The following is a 19140-nucleotide window of genomic DNA, read 5'->3' on the forward strand; positions in this document are numbered from 1 at the left end:
AACAAGATGAGATCCCTCCCCTGCCTCAAGAGCCATGATTGTTTCTGGAGGAGGGAAGTGCTGTCCACCAGCTGCTCCCTTTACACACTCTGGGGTTTAACCCATGTGGCCTCTTTGCTCGTACTCACTCATAGCCCACCATCTCTCATCTCTAAGCCTTTTCCCCGGCTGGCCCTCATGCTCTCCCCTCATGCTCAGGCTCTCCCTTGTACATGAAGCCATCTGTGAGCCCTCATCCCCACCCTCAGTGCCCAGTGCTGGCGCTCTCCTGCCCCCCGCCCTGAGCCCCATGTTCATTTTCTGTGTGCTGACATGTGCACGTAGTCTCTCCCCTGACGCCGTGAGCTCTTTGAAGGCACAGACGGCTTCATTTCTATCTCTGTATTCCCAGCCTGGCACCATAGCTGACATGTTGCCAAAGCTTAAATGCTTATTGATTGATTAATAGCCAGTTAACCCCAGGCCTTGAGGAGTGTATGTCACACAGAGAGAGCTGCCTGCAGTCTGCCGACAGAGGCTGAAGATGCATAGGTAGACAAGGGTCTCTTTCCATGTGCCTCCAGGAAGTCAAACATCCTTTACTTTCTTAGGTTGCACCAAGTGAGCTTTCAGAAGCTTGATGGGGCCTTTCATCTCTAGAGCTCAGATCCTGGTGACCGCAGCGATGTGGAGGAAGGTACTTCCTGTGTCTTTTCTTCACCACTGGGGAAGGGACATGGGTGAAGAGGTTCAGTAAGAAGCTGCACCCTTTGCCTGCCCTGCTGTGCCCCCATCCACCATTCCTGTGGCTTTCTGGACAGAGGTGCCCCCTCTGCCCCCCACTCTCCCTCCTTTGGGGGTTGTGGGGGACAGGCAGCGAGGCAGCGTGTATTGAGAGTGGGCCTCAGAGCCGGTCCTTTTCTCTCTCCCAGAAGATCTAAACCCAGTCTCCTTCTGATCCCAGGGGTGGAGGTCTCCTATGGCCACCGATTAACTGAAATCTACCTTAAAGATGACAAGTGGGAAGTCCACAAGGAAGTGGGGGCCTCCGAGCAATTTGATATCATCATCCTCACGATGCCTGTTCCCCAAATCCTTCAACTCCAGGGCGACATCAAAAACTGTAAGTCTCTTCTTCCAGAATTTCCTTCGGGTTGATGGCTTCTTCTAGTAGAGCAAAAGGGAGACCTGCCTCCCGGTCTTAGCCGTGGTTTTCAGGGTCTCACAGACCTGTTTGTGTCCCTCAAAAGTCCCTGATCCACGCTGGCATCTAGTTGTGTCCACAGAGCCAGACCTAACACAGCTCAAGCAGTAACCATTAGGAGGCTCTTCCTGATCTCGAAACCTGGCTGCTGGGACCCTTGGCGTGCCTTGTATTGGCCCTGGTACCCTTGCAGCTTGGCATAATCCGACTCCCTCTCCCACAGTCAGGCTGCTTCATCTGCTCCTCAGGGGGTTTCTCATCCTCCCCGGACCCAATGTCAGAGCTGTCCCTCTCGGGCGAGTCCCCTGCCAGGACTCCTGCTCCACAGGCGTAGTCTTCCAGTGCCGCCGAGCCCCGATATGGCATCCCAAGAGGAGACACAGCATAGAAACAGCCTCCTGATGTCCGTGTGGGGCTGACTCTCTTCTCCAGCTTGAAAAAGTCATTTCATCTCTGGAGCCAAACAGTCTTGGGTCAGTTTCTGTCTGACCTTGGAAGAGCCCCATCCCCGGTGAGCCCAGCACTGCCCGGCCTCCATGCCCAGAGCAGCCTCTTCTTCTGCCTCAGCCTCCAGCCCCGGTGTTCATCAGGGGTACTTGCCTGGCTCTTTCTGGGTGTAGGCTCCCCATTCTGGCTGTCAGCACTCATCAGCTGCCCTATCGAAGGCCAGGCCTCTCTCGGCTCCTTCCTCAGCCCGGAGTGTGTCTGCACTTCTAGAAGGGTGTTTGTGCGTTTCGTCCTTGTGTTCTGCCCTTTGTACACATTTTCGTTTTGTTTTGTTTTGTTTTTAGTGAGGCAATTGGGGTTAAGTGACTTGCCCAGGGTCACACAGCTAGTAAGTGTTAAGTGTCTGAGGCTAGATTTGAACTCAGGTACTCCCGACTCCAAGGCCAGTGCTCTATCCACTGCGCCACCTAGCTGCCCCCCTTTGTACACATTTTCAAAGCTGGCTTCTTCCAGTTTTCCGCATGTGAGGCGGTTAACTGTGGGGGCAGCAGTTCCTTCTACTCAGTAGGGTACGAGACCCCTCCCGACTTGTGAGTGCGGCATTCTGCAGGAAGCACTAAATCTGTGCCGTTCCTCACGCTGGGAAGTCCAGGGAACTTACAGTTTCAGTGCTGGTTCTTATGAGTGCCGGGATACGGTCCCGGGGTGCTCACCTACTATTGTTTTCTCTGGTATTTCCTAATTACTGCCATCTTCTCTGCCACCCTCTGCCACCAGGGCTCTGGTGGAGCAATTCCCTGTATTGTTGGCTAGGCTTCCATTCAGATTTTCAACTCTCAACCCCCAGTGATATCTGTTTGTAGCAGAGGAAGCCAGAGGACAAGGGAATTAACAGCAAAGATGTTGACTTAAACAACGGCAAAATAATAAGCAAGTGAATGAAACAATAAACACTCTCCAAACCCATTTCTAAATGGCTGCCTCCTCCATGGGATGCCCACTTTAGCTCTCTGTCTCCTGACCATAGCCATAAGGGATCTATCCATCAGTCACAGAACGGTATCATTAGGGAAACTTGCAGCAGCCATGGCTGTTTCGGGAGAACTCACTGCTTGGCTTGGGATCAAGATCAGTTTGTAGAGGTCTCTGCTGACTTCTCCCGGATTCCGAGGCAGCCCGTCCTGGGTTCGAGGCCTTGCCAAAGTCCCTCCACCTCTTGAGGCCCCAGACAATTGTCCGGGACTCCGAGTGGCCGAGCAATGGGGGCTGTAGAGTCTTCAGACCCCTGAAACCACAGGCATGAAGAAATGAGGAGGGGCAAGATGGCCATAGTCCTCCTTCCTCCTCGTACCTAGGCTGCCCTGCTGGCTCTTCGGGGGGGAGGGGGGGGCAGGAGGGCTCTGGCCCCTGGACTCTTTACCCTCCTGGGAGTAGGAAGGAGAGGCTTCTCTGGAGGCTGCCCCTCAGCAGGCTGTGTGCAGTCATGCCAGGGGCACCGACCCACCGGCTTCCCCCTCCTTATTTCTCTTTGTGGGGGGGTCAGAGAGGGCCCAAAATCCATGGTCTCACTTCTCCACAGGGCAGTCTGTACCTATAATCGAGGAATCTCTTGTCTGGATCACATCTGAAAACTCATCTCCTGACTTCCTCTTGAATACCTCCCGTGAGGAAGAGGAGCCAGCCCACCCTAGACATGGCCCATTTCACTTTGTGTGTCTCTTTCTGCATTGGCATCAGTACCCACATCTACACCCACGTCCGTGCCTATAGCTGTAACAGTCAGTAGTCAGTAAGCATTTATTAAGCACCTACTGTGTGCCAGGCACTATTCTAAGACACAGATACAAAAAAAGAAAGAATCCCTGCCCCCAAGGAGCTTACGATCCAGTGGAGGAAGGCAGCACACGGTGTGGGGAGGCGGAGGGGAGAAGATGCCCAAGTGAGGGTCGTGGTGAAGTCAGGGAGAGAAGTCCCCAGCAGTACAACCAGGGCAGCGAGGGGACTTATCTGGCCGAGGTCACAGCCCCACCCCCAGCAGAGTCAGACCGTGCTGATGGCGCAGAGTCCAGAGGGGAATAGGACTTCACACGGTGATGAGGTCATCCCATCTTACCTAGGACTGGGAAGAGGGCTTTTTTCTTTCATTTTTGTGTCATGCAGCAATGAGACAGAGAGAGAAGAGAGGGGACGGTGGGCCTGGACTCAGAAAGATTCAGGCACTTCTGAGCTGTGTGACCGAGGGCAAGTCACTTCCCCTCTCTGGGCCTCGGTTTCCCGTCTTGGGGTGTTGATGTCTAAGGCCCCTTTTATGCCTGACATGAGGAGCTTTCCTCTTGAGAGGCCATGCCCCTGAGGGGACGGAGGGTTGGACTTGGACTCAAGAACACTTGAATTCAGTTCTTGCCCCAGACTCTTAGCAGTTGTGTGATCCTGGCCAAGATACTTCCTGGTTCCTTGTCTCTAGAAGGGGGGTCAGTGTGATGCGCTCAGCTCTCAAGCCCTGAGCTTCTGAGACACAGTAAAGTCTTGGGAAGGATCCGCTTGGAGGTGCGGACTCAAAGACGGAGGCCGTGAGCCCATGGAGGGCAGCGCGCTCTTGGGGGTGCTTGGCCTGGGGCAGCCTTGAGGATCCCAGGCCCCGTCCTTGCTCCTAGCCTGAGAGGGGGCTGTGTTTCCTTGTGAAGTGACCCCGCCCCCACCCTTCCAGGCTTCTGTGAGAAATGGGATAAGGCCACTGACCTCCTTAGCCCCCAGGGTCACGGCAGTAATCTGTGTGGGCCTCCCTCTTCGCGGACCATCACTGCCATCTAGTGGCCTAAAATAATATTGACTTTCTCCCCACGAGCCCTAGAAGTGTTTTACAGCAGAAAGACTTGGATCAGTCAGTCAGTCAGCCCACACGCATTTATTAGGTGCCAGGCACTGTGCCCAGCGCTGGGGATATGAGGAAAGGTAAAGAGATGGCTTCTGCCCTCCAGGACCCTGTGGAAGAGACAACATATGGGACGGGTGGGCACCTAGCAGTGGAGGAGGTACTCACGGTGGGGAGGCCTCTTACAGAGCCAGTCTGTCGACTTAAGATATCTCCATGTGTAATAGGGGCAAGCTGAGGGGGGCACCATGCTAAGACAAGGGGGTCCAGGGATGAGTCTAGGGCACAAAAGGAAATGCCCTCAACCACAGTGGGCAAGTCTGTGGCAGCCAAATAGCCCAGAAATACAGATGGTGCCCAGCAAAGGGAGAACAGACCCACGAGATCTTCGCTTCGACGGCTGCTTGTTTGCATCGTACCATCCCGCTTTCCCCTTGCCTTCTGCTTCCCTGTAACTCGCTGCCCTCCTGGCTGGGTCTGGCAGGGTGAGCAGTACTGGGCACCTGTAGCCTCCCACCTCTGCATCTCAGGGAGGCAGGGGAGCTTCTCAAGTCTCCTCCCCAGCCAAGGCTTCTCTTCTAATTTCCTCTTCTCTCCCTCTGCCCCAGTGTGGTGACTGCTTCTGCTCCCTCCCCTCGAATCCTTTCCTAGAAGCCGTGCTCTCTGTCTGTCGTTTCCTCCCCGTCCTCTCCTGTGACACGAAGGGGGCTCTTACAAAGAGAGAACCTGAACCACGGCAGGAGGGCAGAGATGGAGGACACGGCCTTGAACGTGATGGGCATCAGGAGGGTGCCACAGATGGTCCTCAGGAGGTAGCATCATCTGCTGTGAGTGGGAGCACTGGGCAGGGGCAGGGGGCTTGAGGAGAGAGCTTTAAGCAGCCCCTGGTGACAGAGAGAAGAACAGCTTTGCCAGACTGTGCCAAGGGGTCCAGGACACAAAAAGGGAACAGCAGAAAACTGGATGCAGCTGGTTATAAACGCAATCTTACGCCTCAGCAGTTCTCTTTTTATAAAAGAAGGGCTTATGTTGTGCTTTACAGTTCACATTCATGTTGCCTGTGCTTTGTTGCCATTTAAACTATGGTGGCGGTAACTGTAGATGTGGTCCCTTTGACTCTCCCTTTTACTTGACCCACCTCATGCCGTAAAGATGTAATGAGAAGGAGTCTTAGAAATCCTCAAGCCAGCCTTTTCATTTTAAAGGTAGGGAAACTGAGGTCCGAGCAACCCGATGATGAGTCCAAGGTCTCATGGGTAGCAGTAAGTCACAGAACTGGATTTAAACCCTGGTCCTCTGACCCCATATCCCACGTCCTTCCCACTATTCCACGTGGCCTGGCTTTCTTGTGTTTCTTTGAATTCCTCATATTCATCGTTTGACAATAACGTTGTGATGTATTTCATTACACGGAACTCTGTTCGGCTATTTTCTCCCAGTCATTGGACATGGAGATTGTTTCCAGCTATTTGCTGTTATGAACAGTACTTCTATGAATATTTTCATACAGAGAAGTCATTTCTTATGAATCAAATGAAGGATTTATTAAAGCTCTGTGTGCCAGACAGTATTACATCTGTAGTTATTCCCATAGGGGGATTCAAAGCTGGTTCAAAGGGGAGAGACAATCTTGGAAATATTCTGTATGATTTCAAATTATTTTTCAAACTACTTGGACAGTTTTACAATTCCACCAGTAATGAGTTAGCATCTTTGTTTTCCTGCATTCCTCACATCTTTAATTACTTTTCCTTTTTTTTTTTTACTATCAGACAATTTCATGGGTGGGAGGTCTGACCTCAAAGTTGTGGCAATTCTCATCCTGCAAATTTCTAGTGATTTTGATCACTTTTTGCTGTAAATATTTCTTGTACAATTTCCCCCCCTTTCCTCTTTTTCATGATTGCTATTGTTAACTGTTTCCCTTACATCCTATTCCTCTCCCCATGATATTTATTCTATTATCCATCTTCTTTCATCCTATCCCCCTTCAAAAGGGATTTGCTTCTGTCTGTCCCCTCCCCCATTCTGCCCTTCCTTCTTTTGCCCCTCTCTCTTTATCCCCTTCCCCTCCTATTTTCCTGCAGGGTTAGAGAGATTACTCCACCCAATTGAGTGTGTATGTTATTCCCTCCTTGAACCAGTTCTGATGAGATTGAGGTCTGTGAGCCAATTCTGATGAGTGTTAGGCTCATTTACTGCCCAGATTAAATAGATTACTCCACCCAGTTGGGTGTGTGGATTTTGATCACTTTTTGAAGTCTATACCTAGCATTTCTTCCTCTTAGAGGAAGTGTTTATTCATCTTTTTTGACCACATAGCTAGTGGGGAGTGACTCTCAGCCTTACAGGTTTATATCAGTTCCCTAAAGATTTAGATTGTGGGACTTTTATCAAAGATGATTTCTCTAAAATGTTTCCCTAGTTCATATCTTAAATTTTTATTGTAGATATACCTGTTTTATTTGGGTAAAATGGTTGTTGTTTTTTAAAATTGCAGTCAAAGTAGTTTATCTTTTATCCCAGAGTCATCTCCTGTCCACAATTGTGAGAGATATAATTGTTTTCCTCCAACTTTTTCAACAGCCTTTTTAATATTTCCCTTCCTCATCCATTTGGAATTAGCTGGCAAGATAGGGTGGGGTTCTAAGATGCTTTTCCCACCTAACAGTACCCCAAACTCACAGCAGTTCTTACTGAAAGATTTCTTAATGCTTTGTGTCAGTTGACCAATATAGGAGTGAGCTGCTGTACCATTTCCTTCTAAGCCTTCTTGTCTAATCTATTCCACATGAGGACTTCTTCTATTTTTATCCAGTACAAAGTAGTTTTGATTGTTACTACTTTAGAGTGTATTTTGAGGTCTGGTTAATACGAAATACTAAATAGAGGTATACAGTGGATAGTGCGCTAGACATGAAGTCAGGAAGACTCAAGTTCAAATCCAGTCTCTAGACGCTTACTAGCTGTGTGTCGCTGAGCAAGTCCCTTACCCTCTGTGTCAGTTTACTCAACTGTAAGGTAGAAATAATAACAGCACCCATTTCACAGGGTTGTGTGAGGACCCAATGAGGTAATACTGGTAAATTGCTTAACACAGTGCCTAGCACATATTCGGTGCTCTGTAAACATTAGCTATTAATACCCCTCATTCCTCCTTTTTTCTGTTATTTTCCTAAATATTCTTGACCTTTTGTTCCATGTGAATTTTCATGTTATCTTGTCTAGTTTGATAAAGCATTCCTTGGGCAGTGTTACTGGTACAGTGCTAAGCAGTATCATTCTTACTATAATGACACACAGATATAATAAAAATGGTGTTGTTACATTAGATGTAAACACAGACTCTCGGGGATCTTTAGAGCTATGAAGATTATTTTATAGTTGTTTTTATATAAATTCTGTTTATGCCTTAATAATCCAACCCATAAATACCTGATGTCTTTTGTTATTCTTTACAGTTGTATTTCTCTTTCTGTGGTCTATTGGTTTCCTGCATGCCTGTTTGCTGTTTTTGAAGTTTTAGCCTGGATTCTGTTGTCTTGCTGAAGCCATTGGTTGTTTTCTTTGTACTGGGTGGAGTTTCGAGGGAATAGAGACTCATGGGAAGGAGTGGCCACCAGGCCTGCTCCCGGCCCACTCCACTGCCCTGCTTCTCCCCCGCCATCTCTTTGGAAGCAAAAAAGCAAGTGTGTGTCCAGTCCTGTCCCATTCATGAAATTCTTCTCCTTGGTGTCAGGACACATTGACCAGCTCTGGAAGGCTCAGTGTCTGCTTCTTCACGTTATTCTATCAGTTACCCATTTGGGGGGTCAGTCTTGACAAAGTCACTTAATTTCAGCAAATCTATTGAGGGCTCAAAAGGTACAAGATACTATCTATGGAAAGGTCAGAATTGTGACATTGTAACTTATCAAGACAAATCACTATCAGAATATTAGATTGAGAGGCAAGGTGGCTTGGCCTCAGGGCCCCAAAGGGCCTGAGTTCAAGTCCCTCCCTTTACACATCTGGGCCCTCCCCACCCCCACCCCGGGCAAATCACTCAATATCTAAGCCTCCAGGTAGTTCTCTAAGACTACATTTCAGGGAAGGGGCTGACTGCCTGCACTGTTGGAGGGAGTTTCTTCCCTTAGGAGTTCCCTATTCCAGTGATAGCCAGCACAGAAGCAGTCCCTATCTTTGTTTGTAGGGATCAGGAAGAGATTCTTGGAAAAGGCCTTTGAAGGAAGACAAGCATTGCAGCAGGAGGAGACAGTAATGAGGATGGCCTCCGCTAATGAGGGAAGGTAAGAGAGGCTGGCAAGATCAGGCAGTAGCTTGGCAGGGAAAATAGGTGGGGGGGCTTCAAATGTGAGGATCAGTAGTTTATATTTTAGCCCTCATAATGGGGAACCACAGAGGGTACGGAAGAGAAAGCATGACCCGAGCAAACCTTTTCCTTAGGAAGATTATTTTGGCAGCTGTCGAGCTGTGCAGAGGACAGACTGGAAAAATAAAATTCACGGAAGCTCATATTGTGCCCGGTAGAAGGATGGATGGATGGATGGGTGGGTGGGTGGATGGATGAACAAACAAATAAATGACAACATTTATTTATGTAGGGCCTACCACAGACCAGCAATGTTGAGTGCTTTTCAAATATTTCATTTCATCCTTATGATGAACCTTTGAACTTGGGGCAAACAGGGATCAGGCAGTTTGTCCAGAATCACCTAGCTAATCTCCAAAGTCTGAGACTGGATTTGAACTTGGGTCTTGCTGATGCCAGGCCCAGCACTACCCCAGTGGTGGATATATCCTCAGTCCATCATCATTGAACAGATGGATCAGGGCCCTTACACTAGGTTTGGCTCTGCTTGGTCTCAGTTTTCTGTCTACACCTGGATGTGCCTGTTTCTCATATCAGAGTGTGAGCTCGTTGAGGGTAGGGACAGGTCCTCCCAGCACCCAGCCTAGGTCCTGGGCACATAGAGGTGGTTAATGAATGCTCATTAATGGTTTGATTCATGCCATTTAAAATGTTGGCATTTCCCTCAGTTTATCACTAAATAGTGTAGGGAAACAGGAGCCAAAGACAAGTTTTAAGTTTGGGTCTTTTGTTTGCTTTGTTTTCAGCATAGCCCAGTTTTCCTGGATAGGTGGGATAGCGCAATGACCAGAGAGTCAGCTCTCTGATGTGGCACCAGACCCTTGGGGGCTCTTGGCCCCCTTAGTAGACTACAGGGTACACTGAGGATGCTGCCTGGTGGAGGAAGTGCCCTGTTGTCGTGCAGGCTCTATCCTTATCCCCTACCATTGGTCTTTTGGATAGCCCAGAGGGCCAGTCCTCCAGGATATACTTCCTGGACAGACCCTGAGTCCAGACAGTGAGTGGGACCCAGAATCCAACAGGAGGAAGCCAGTGGGCTGACTTATCCTCAGACAACTGCTCTGATTTTCACTGAGGCCGAGCCTCTCCCTGAAACGACAGCTTTGGACAGCAATATTCTTCCAGTGATGGCTTCAAATCATAAAATATCCAGTCTCCAGGGAAACAGACTCATGGGTTACCCAAAGGGCAGTGGACAGTTACATGTTCAGCATTAACAGGCTATGGCAAGACCAAAGCGACAAAGAATATCTTCAGAAGAGGCCAAATGATGGCCATGCAGTGAGAGTGCCACGCCACGCCTTCCCCTCCCTTCCCCCATCAAAGGATGGACAGGGTGACCTGGACAGGAGCTGCCCAGGGTGAGAGATGGGCAGATTCTGAATTTCTACCACCGCGGGGAGGCTCCTCTTCCATAAGATCAGAGTTCCATCTCATGGTCTGCTCCTGAGTCCGGGGGCCTGTTTGACCTTGGGAAAGGGCCTCAGGGTCTCTGCCTGTCAAGCTCTACCACCCTGTGGATCTGTCTGAGAATGTGGAGTGGTTATGCTTTACACTCACATTGATGAGATCTTGGCTCCCTTGAAGCAAAGTTTAGCAGATCAGAAACTCGGGATTTAAGGGCAGACCTTAAAAGCTCCCTTTTAGGGCAGCTAGGTGGTGCAGTGGATAGAGCACCATCCCTGGAGTCAGGAGGACCTGAGTTCACTTAACCCCAATTGCCTCACCAAAAAAAAAAAGAAAGAAAGAAAAAAAAGAAAAGAAGAAAGCTCCCTTTCCAGATCAGTTGCAACCTTTCATTTGCATCATTTGTGGGTCTACAATTAAAACTAGTGACAGCAGTCTATAAAAATGTCTTTTGGGGGTGCAGTTAACTTTAGGGATCCTCTTGCTTTTCTGCCTTCATGGCTATTAGAGTCACATTGGGAACATGAAGGCGGAGCCTTGTTTCTAGAACTCAGAGGTGCCCGGTACTTCTAGCCCCTCTTCCCAAGCCCACCCCAACATGGCCTCCTGGGGCCTGTCAGTTCTTCACTCTATACAGCACGAGATGATCTGATGTCAAGTCACCTGCCTTTTTTTTTTTCTTTTTAAGACGTAATTGTTTATGTGTCTTTTGGTTATTCACCCAGCAGCCCTGGGGAAATGGGTGCATTCAAAAGAACTCTCCGAAATGAATGAGAAGTGCACTGGACTTGAATAACTTACTAGATTTTGATAAAACAAAAAGCAGTTAGACAGACAGTCCCCCATGGCTTGCAGAGTCATGCTTTCTGTTCCATTCCCATGGCCCCCACCAGAGTTCACATCCTCATTCCTTGCACTGTCGCAATAGCCTCTGGCCTCCAAGCTCCCCTCACCCACAGGCAGGCACGCCAGCCTTCCCTCTTCATGGTGGACGGCTTCCATTCTCCCCGTCCCTTGCTTGTTCAATGTTCAGGGAGAAGACTCCTCACCTTGACATTCAAGGCTCTCTGGGATCTAGCCCCACACTCCTCCCCTTTCTGGGTGGCAGCCAGAATGAATGATTTGCCATGCTCTTTGCTCTCCCTCTGGCCATACCATTCCCACTTCTACCTTTCAAATCCCAGCCCCACCTGGAGGTCTCAGGCCAGATGTCGCCCTCCCACAAACCCTCCCCTAGTTCCTCCTGACAAAACTGTCCTTGTGCCCTTCTGATTTCCCAAAGCACTTTCTCTGTCTCTTGGGCCAGATACAGTATTTTCCCCAGCATCTTGCTTACTTGCATTCATGTCTTATCTCCATTATTAGACATGGAATGCTTCCACAGCATTAGTTACTGGGTCCTAATGTTTGTTGTTGAATAAAAACAACCTCCCTCCTCCTGAACTTCTGTAGCAAAGAAGAGATTCCAAAGTGTCTTTGCATTTTTGCGGTAAACTCTGTGATTGCTTATTTCCAAACAAAGGTTGTTAGGTAAGAACTAGGAACCTTATGGCCTGGACTGGGTTTAAAACTGCCTTCTCTCCCTACATTTATCTTCTGTGTATTCAAGTTGCTCCTGCATTTGAATACAAGCTCCTTAAGGACAAGAAGAGTTCTTGCCTTGGTTGGTTGTATGTCCTGCACTTAACATGGTGCCTGGCATACAGCAAGCACTTAATAAATGCTTGCTGATGAATCAGTATTCAGTGTTCTTGTGAGTGTGCAGAGATATTCTCTGCAGTGATGGAGAGGGCCTAGCAGAATGTCTAGGCCAAGGAGAGATTCCCTGTGGCTGGTGAGGGCCTCAGGTGTGTTTGCTTGCAGAAGAGTCTCCTGGAAAGGATTTATAATTCTTCAAGGGAGTTTGTCCTGCCCATACACACAGGAAAGACAAAATGGATGACAAATGTCTATTGCCTGGATTTCAATATGCATTGGAATGGACCCCTTGGCCAACAAAATTTGTATCTGTCACAGTTTGAATAGACAATAAACCAGTAAGCCCCTCTCCCTGTTGTTTGTACTTATTTTTTATATTCTTTATTTTACATATTTACATTATCTCCCCCTATAAAATGAAGGCCTCTTGAGGTCAGGGACTGTTTCCTTTTTTTCTCTACCTCTCCATCCCCAATGCCTGGTGAAGACTAGATACTTAATAATTTCTTATTGATTGGAGGAGGAAAAAACATTCACTTATTAGTCAGAGGCCCTGGGTTCAAATCCCACCTCTGACACTTAAGAGACCTTGTGCAAGTCCTTTAACCTCCCTGGGCCTCACTGGACTCGATGGCTTCTGAGTGACCTTCTAGCTCTAAATCTCTGAGCCTGTGATTGACTGATGAGTATAAACCTTCCAGTACACGTGGGTCAATAGACTTAATTACATGTGGATTCATACTAGCACAACAAAGGCCCCAGAAGGAAGGAACTCCCCCAGGGAGCAGGGCTGCACATCAGAGGGATGTCCGGGGGAGAGACAGCTGGGCCACTGACAAGCTCCCCAGAGTCAGTATCTGCACTTAAATTTTGATGAAGTTTATTTTTGTCCTTGTATCTTGAATTATTTTGTATATGCTGTCAAATTGTGAGGCTTCATACTAATACAAATAATGTGTAGTTTTTAAAATTGATTGTGAGGTTTTTTCCTAGGTCACAAGTGACATTTTCAATTATGAGTATTATTAGAAAAGAAAGAATTTTGCTATTGAGGGTTTTTTTACACCTTCATATAAAATTCTTCTGGCCCATAGACTTTTTTACATCCCATTCACAACAAAATACATTTTAAAACCAACATGAATACTGAAGTTTGTATCTTTTTCCTTCCCTCCTTCCTTCCTTTCTTTCTTCCTTCCTTCCTTCCTTCCTTTCTTTTCCCATGATATCAGTTCTTATTTCTGCTTAGGTTTTCTCTCTCCATTTTACAAGGACATTTCCATATCAGAATCAGAATGACTGAAGAGCAGTTGACAAGACAAATATGGAAATAGTAACAATGCTACTAGTTCCCGTTGTTCATGACTTCAAGTCTCTTGGCCCAGACAAATTCCATCCTTAGTTACAGAAAGATCTGGCAAATGGGACTGCCGAATCACTGTTAGTGATCTTTGAAAGACTGTGGGAAACAGGTACCATGAACTCTGAGAAGGCAAATGTCCTAATTTTCAAAAAAGGAAGAGAACAGAGTCTGCCCAGCACAGGCTAGTGAGCTTGACCTTGACTTCTAGGGAGGTACTGGGATGCGCCATCAAAGAGGTGGTTGGCCACCAAAGCCAGCAGGGCATAATCAGGCTGTGCCAAGCTAACCTTGTTTCCTTTTTTGAGAGGATTCCCAAACTAGTAGATGAGGAGAATGCTGTGATATAGTTTGCCTAGATTTTAATAAAACGTCTGTTAAATATCTTCTAGTATTCTAGTGGAGAAGATGGGGAACTGTGGGCTAGTCAATATAATTAGATTAATTCAGAGTTGGCTGAATGACTAGACCCAAAGAGACAATGTCAGTGGTTCAATGTCAGCTTGGCCTATGACCTCTCAAGGCTGCCCACTCCAGTATGCCATGGCCCCAGTTAATGGGAATCCTTTCCTGACATCTGTCTCTCCACAGCTTTCACTCATCAGTGCTAGTTTTGTCCTTTGGAGCCACTCATCACTCTTTCACCTGAAAGTTATTCAGATACTTGATGATAGCTGCACCCAACCCTGTGCCCCTACTCCCGCCTTCTTTTCCTTAGGATTGTTGCTGTTCAGTTGTTTCAGCCATGTCCAACCCTTACCGACCCCATTTGGTATTTTCTTGGCACAGATACTGGAGTGGTCCATCATTTTCTTCTCTAGCTCATTTTATACATGAGGAAACTGAGGCAAACAGGATAAAGTGACTTGCTCAGGGTCACACAGCTAGGAAGTATCCAAGGCTGGATTCCAACACAGGTCTTCCTGACACTCTCCCTACTGCACCACCAAGCTGTTCTCTTCCTTAGGATGGACATCCCTATGTCCATCACCTAATCTTTATATAGTATCAACTCAAGGCCTTTCACCTGATGAAGCTCTTTAGCTTATCATTATCATCCCTCAGAAGTGGAGCCTAGAACCAAACACATTATTTGGTGAAGATTGTGGATGACAGGAGCAGAATCTAGAAAGATCTTGAGAACCTTGAATTGGTTGTAAGGGGTTAAAATGTAAGCCTGGAGCTCAGAGAAGTGAGGGCTGGAGATACAGATGTGGGGGTTGTCTGAATAGGTGGTCACAGAACCCCTAGGGATTGGTCAGCTTATCTAGAGGGAGGAGGAAACAGAGCCCAGGACAGAGTCTTGAGGAACACCCACAACCAGGGGGTGCACCGTGAATGGGAACTAGCAAAGGAGCCTGACCCTAGGGGAAATGGCCACAAGAATCCACAGAGGGGAGAGGGTGGTCAGTCAAAGACCACAGTGAACCCTGGGAAGGGGCCATCTCGTTTGGCAACAGTGATCACTGGTGACTTCACGAGAATGGTTTCAGGTGAACTGTAAGTCAGGAGCCAGATGCAGAGTGTGAAGAAGTGAACAAGGGGAGAAGTGGAGGCAGTGACAGTGGTAAAAGATTTATTTGGGGAGGAAGGATATAGGACCGTAGCTTGAGGGGATGATGATTAGGGTTCAGTAAGTTGTTGTTGTATTTGTTTTACTTTAGGATGGGGAGACTCGGTATGTTTTTAGGTAAGAGGGAAGGAGCCAGTAGCCAGAGAGATATTGAAGCCTAGGAAGGGGCGTGGCATGATTGTGTGCCTTTCTGTCAGAGAAGATGAGAGAATATGGGCTCAAAGGTGCATCCAGAGACCAGAGGAAAGGAGAAGAATATGCAAGTGATGTAGAGCAAAGCTTCTTCAACTGTACGCTGTGACCCCGTAGGGGGTCGCATAACTGAATGTGGGGGTCATGAAAAATCTGGCAGCCTTAAAAGGTTGTGATACCTGTTTCATATGCCTGCTTACCTGAGGTCACATAAAAATTTCTCAGGTGAAAAGGGGTCAAGAATGGAGAATGTTTAAGAAGCCTTGCTGTAGAGAATGTGGGAAGAAGGAACTCTGGTGATCAACCTCTATTTTCTCAATAAAGCACCAGGAAAGATCCTTGGCTGAATGATATGGGGAAGTGAGAGATGTGGGGGGCTTGAGGGAAGAGGTAATTTAAAATAAGCACCGTAGAAAATATGAGAGAGAATCAGGGAGGAGCAAAACGATTATTACCTTGCTATGGTGAGGGCCTAGTTGAAAGGAACTACCATAAATTTGCAATGGACCCAGTCAGCTTGGTTAGCTCCTTTAACAGCCTAAGTATAGGAGAAAAGGAGACAAATGAGGGAATAACTCGGGGTTGGGATTTGGCAAGTCACAAGTAGTGATAGAGGAAGAGAATTGGGAGGAGTTGATGTACTCTTTTGGAGGGGGGGGGGCAATGAGGGTTAAGTGACTTGCCCAGGGTCACACAGCTAGTAAGGGTCAAGTGTCTGAGGCCGGATTTGAACTCAGGTCCTCCTGAATCCAGGGTGCTTTATCCACTCTGCCACCTAGCTGCCCCCATGGAGGAGTTGAGATGTATTGATGAACAACAACGTCAGCATTGAGAGGAAAGCCCAATCAGAGCAGGGTCCTACTGTGCGTCAGGCCCTGTGCTAAGCTCTGGGGACACAAATATTAAAAAGGTGGATGTGGCTGCCCTCAAGAAGTTCACAGTAATGGGGGAAGACACAAAAGGAAGCTGAAAGGAACGGGGAAGTGGGGACCAAAGGGGGCCCACCTGGACAAGGCTACATGGATCCAAGCAGAGCTGCCGATGGAAAATGAAAAGTTACCTGGGAAGTTCTGGGCCTTCTGCTAAGGAAGGCTTTGGAAGGAGTTTACTGCTTCGCCTTCAGCTCTGCAGTCCTTGGGAGAGGCTGTTGGGAGTGGGTGTTGAATAGCAAAGCTGAGTGATCCCCAAGATGCTGAGAGTTCAGGGGATGAGCTTATCATCCTGAGGGAGGCCATTCAGAGGGCCAGAGCTTCAAGACAAAGACAGAATGATGGGAGGTTGGCCGGTTGGTAGCTGTCCTTTGTTCCAGCAGAGGACCGAAATGACATCGCTATGTTGGGGTCAAGGTAGAGTGTGTCCGACTGTGGCTGATCAGACCAATAGGATCTCAGAAGGCTCTACCACAGGTCGGCACAAATAGTCCATGTGAGCATTTGAAGTGGACGTGTCTCTAAATTTGCACGGCTCATATTTCTTTTCAACTACTCAATTCTGCTTTGCTCATAAAGCACGGCACCTTCTTCAGTGATGGTACACTGTGCTGGGTAGTCCTGTGCCAGTGTCTCCCAGGGTTCACGATCACTTACACGTTTCTTCAGAGAGAGACCTTGAAAGTGTCCTTCTTCTGACCTTGTCAGCTCCTGCCTTGTGTGAGTCCTCTGTAAATGGTTTTGGACTTGCACATAAATTGGATTTAAGTGAAGCAGAGTTGTGCAAAGTCCTTGGCTTCGCGCTCTCTCTCTACCAAAGTCATTGAAGTCCGGTGGCAGGACAAAAGTCAGGATGACCAGTGATAACCTGGGATGCAGTGGAAGACCTTGGTGTCTGATGTCTGACCAAGTTCTAAACACTACACAGGGCCTGCCTTGGCTGCCTTCGTGGCCAATGGAACAAACCGTTCTCATCCGTCCATTCCGCCAGGGAAAGTCTTCATATGTTGGGGTGTTAGGTATGAATGCCACTTGTATTTATTTTATTTAACAGTAGGTCAGGCAAGGGTTTAGTAATCCATTCTGAAATCATTCGTATGTGTAAACCAAGTCTCAGATTCCTCATCTCTTGTCTGAGAGTGGTGGATCAGGTGATCTCTACCTTTCTTTCAATCTCAGAACCCTAGGTTGTTGTGAAGATAAAATGAAATCACATTTGTAAAGAGTTTTGGAAAGCTTACCGCATCTTATAAATGCTGTTATAGTGGTATTATTCTCAGAATGATGCTTTTACATGCATAAAACAAAGTCATATAACTTAAGGCTTTCTGAAAAGGGAGTGTGTGTGTGTGTGTGTGTGTGTGTGTGTGTGTGTATGCATGTGCATGTACATGTAGGGGCTCAGATGAGATGGGAGTTATCAGGAAAGTGTAATTGTAAAATGATCATGTGGGTGAGTGATAAAGAAATCGTTTTTTTCAGTTTATAAACACTCTGCTTAGCAAGACGGCGCCTTTCCTGTGTGTGTTGGATTCTTGGGGAAGAACTGAAAAGCCTGTTCCTCTGGATTCTGTCTGGTAGCCTGAGTTAGACTCTCCAAGCCCCATCCCATGCGAGGAAGCCATCAGAGGCAGCTCTTAGGGTTCCTGTCACTATACCCCATCTCTTCTGCCCACCTGGCCAACCACTCTTGGTCCCATCATCTACAAAAAGAGAAACAAAAAGTTATAACAGTCCCCAAAGGAAGTACCAATAACCCTTCTGCTCGGTTTAGATTCAACCAACATTTATCAAACACCTACTGGGTGCAAGGTACTGTGCTTTCTGAAAAATCTATTGCAGAGTAACAACCATTTAGGGCAGGGTTTCTTTTTTTTTCTTTTTTTCTTTTTATTATTATTTTTTTACATATAAGGTATTTTATTTTTTCCGTTACATGTAAAGATAGTTCTCAACTTTTGTTTATACAAGCTTTACAATTTCAGATTTTTCTCCCTCTCTCCCCTCCCTCCCCCCTTCCCTAGATAGCAGGTAATCTGATATAGGTTATATCTATATATCTATATACCTATAGATATAGATATAGATATATCCATACACACATATATATACACACAATAACATTAATCCTATTTCTGCATTAGTCATGTTATGAGAGAAAAAATCAGAGCAATGATGAAAAACCTCAAAATAGAAAAAACCAACAGCACCCAAAACAAAAGAAATAGTATGGTTCATTCAGCATCTATATTCCACAGTTCTTTTTTTTTTTTCCTGGATTTGGAGATCCTCTTCTATCATGAGTTCCCTGGAACTCTTCTGTACCATTGCATTGGTGAGAAGAATATAGTCCATCACAGTAGATCAACACTCAATGTTGATGATACTGTGTACAATGTTCTTCTGGTTCTGCTCATCTCACTCATCATCAGCTCACGTAAGACCCTCCAGGTTTCTCTGAACTCCTCCTGCTCATCGTTTCTTACAGCACAATAGTATTCCATTGTATTCATATACCACAACTTGTCCAGCCATTCCCCAGTTGATGGGCACCCCCTCAAATTCCAATTCCTTGCTACCACGTAAAGAGCAGCTATAAATATTTTTGTACATGTGGGTCCCTTTCCCCCTTCCATAATTTCTTTGGGAAAAAGACCTAAAAGTGGTATTGCTGGGTCAAAGGGTATGCACAGCTTTATCGCCCTTTGGGCATAATTCCAAATTCCTCTCCAGAATGGTTGGATCAGCTCACAGCTCCACCAACAATGCATTAGTGTTCCAATTTTCCCACAGCTTCTCCAACATTTATTATTTTCCTTTTTTGTCATTTTAGCCAATCTGATAGGTGTCAGGTGGTACCTCAGAGTTGTTTTTATTTGCATCTCTCTAATCATTAGAGATTTAGAGCATTTTTTTATATGGGAATAGATAGCTTTGGTTTCTTCATCAGAAAACTGCCTGTTCATATCCTTTGACTATTTCTCGATTGGGGAATGACTTGGATTCTTATAAATTTGATTTAGTTCCCTATATATTTTAGAGATGAGGCCTTTATCAGAAGCACTGGCCTCAAAAATTGTTTCCCAGCTTTCTGCCTCCCTTCTAAT

At 46.9% G+C, this 19140-nt stretch overlaps 1 protein-coding gene across 2 annotated transcripts in view; it reads left to right on the forward strand.

The window, feature by feature from the left end:
• Positions 1-19140, forward strand: part of RNLS (renalase, FAD dependent amine oxidase) — a 213877-nt gene that overhangs the window by 7089 nt on the left and 187648 nt on the right. The window contains exon 4 of one of the 2 annotated variants that reach the window (XM_043980955.1): positions 944-1102. The exons of the other annotated variant lie outside the window; for it this stretch is intronic. Coding sequence (XP_043836890.1) covers positions 944-1102 — 159 coding nt within the window. The remainder of the gene's footprint in view (positions 1-943; positions 1103-19140) is intronic. 2 annotated transcript variants of the gene reach the window in all.

The sequence above is a fragment of the Dromiciops gliroides genome, chromosome 2, assembly GCF_019393635.1.
Source record: "Dromiciops gliroides isolate mDroGli1 chromosome 2, mDroGli1.pri, whole genome shotgun sequence".
NCBI classification, from domain to species: Eukaryota; Metazoa; Chordata; class Mammalia; order Microbiotheria; family Microbiotheriidae; genus Dromiciops; species Dromiciops gliroides.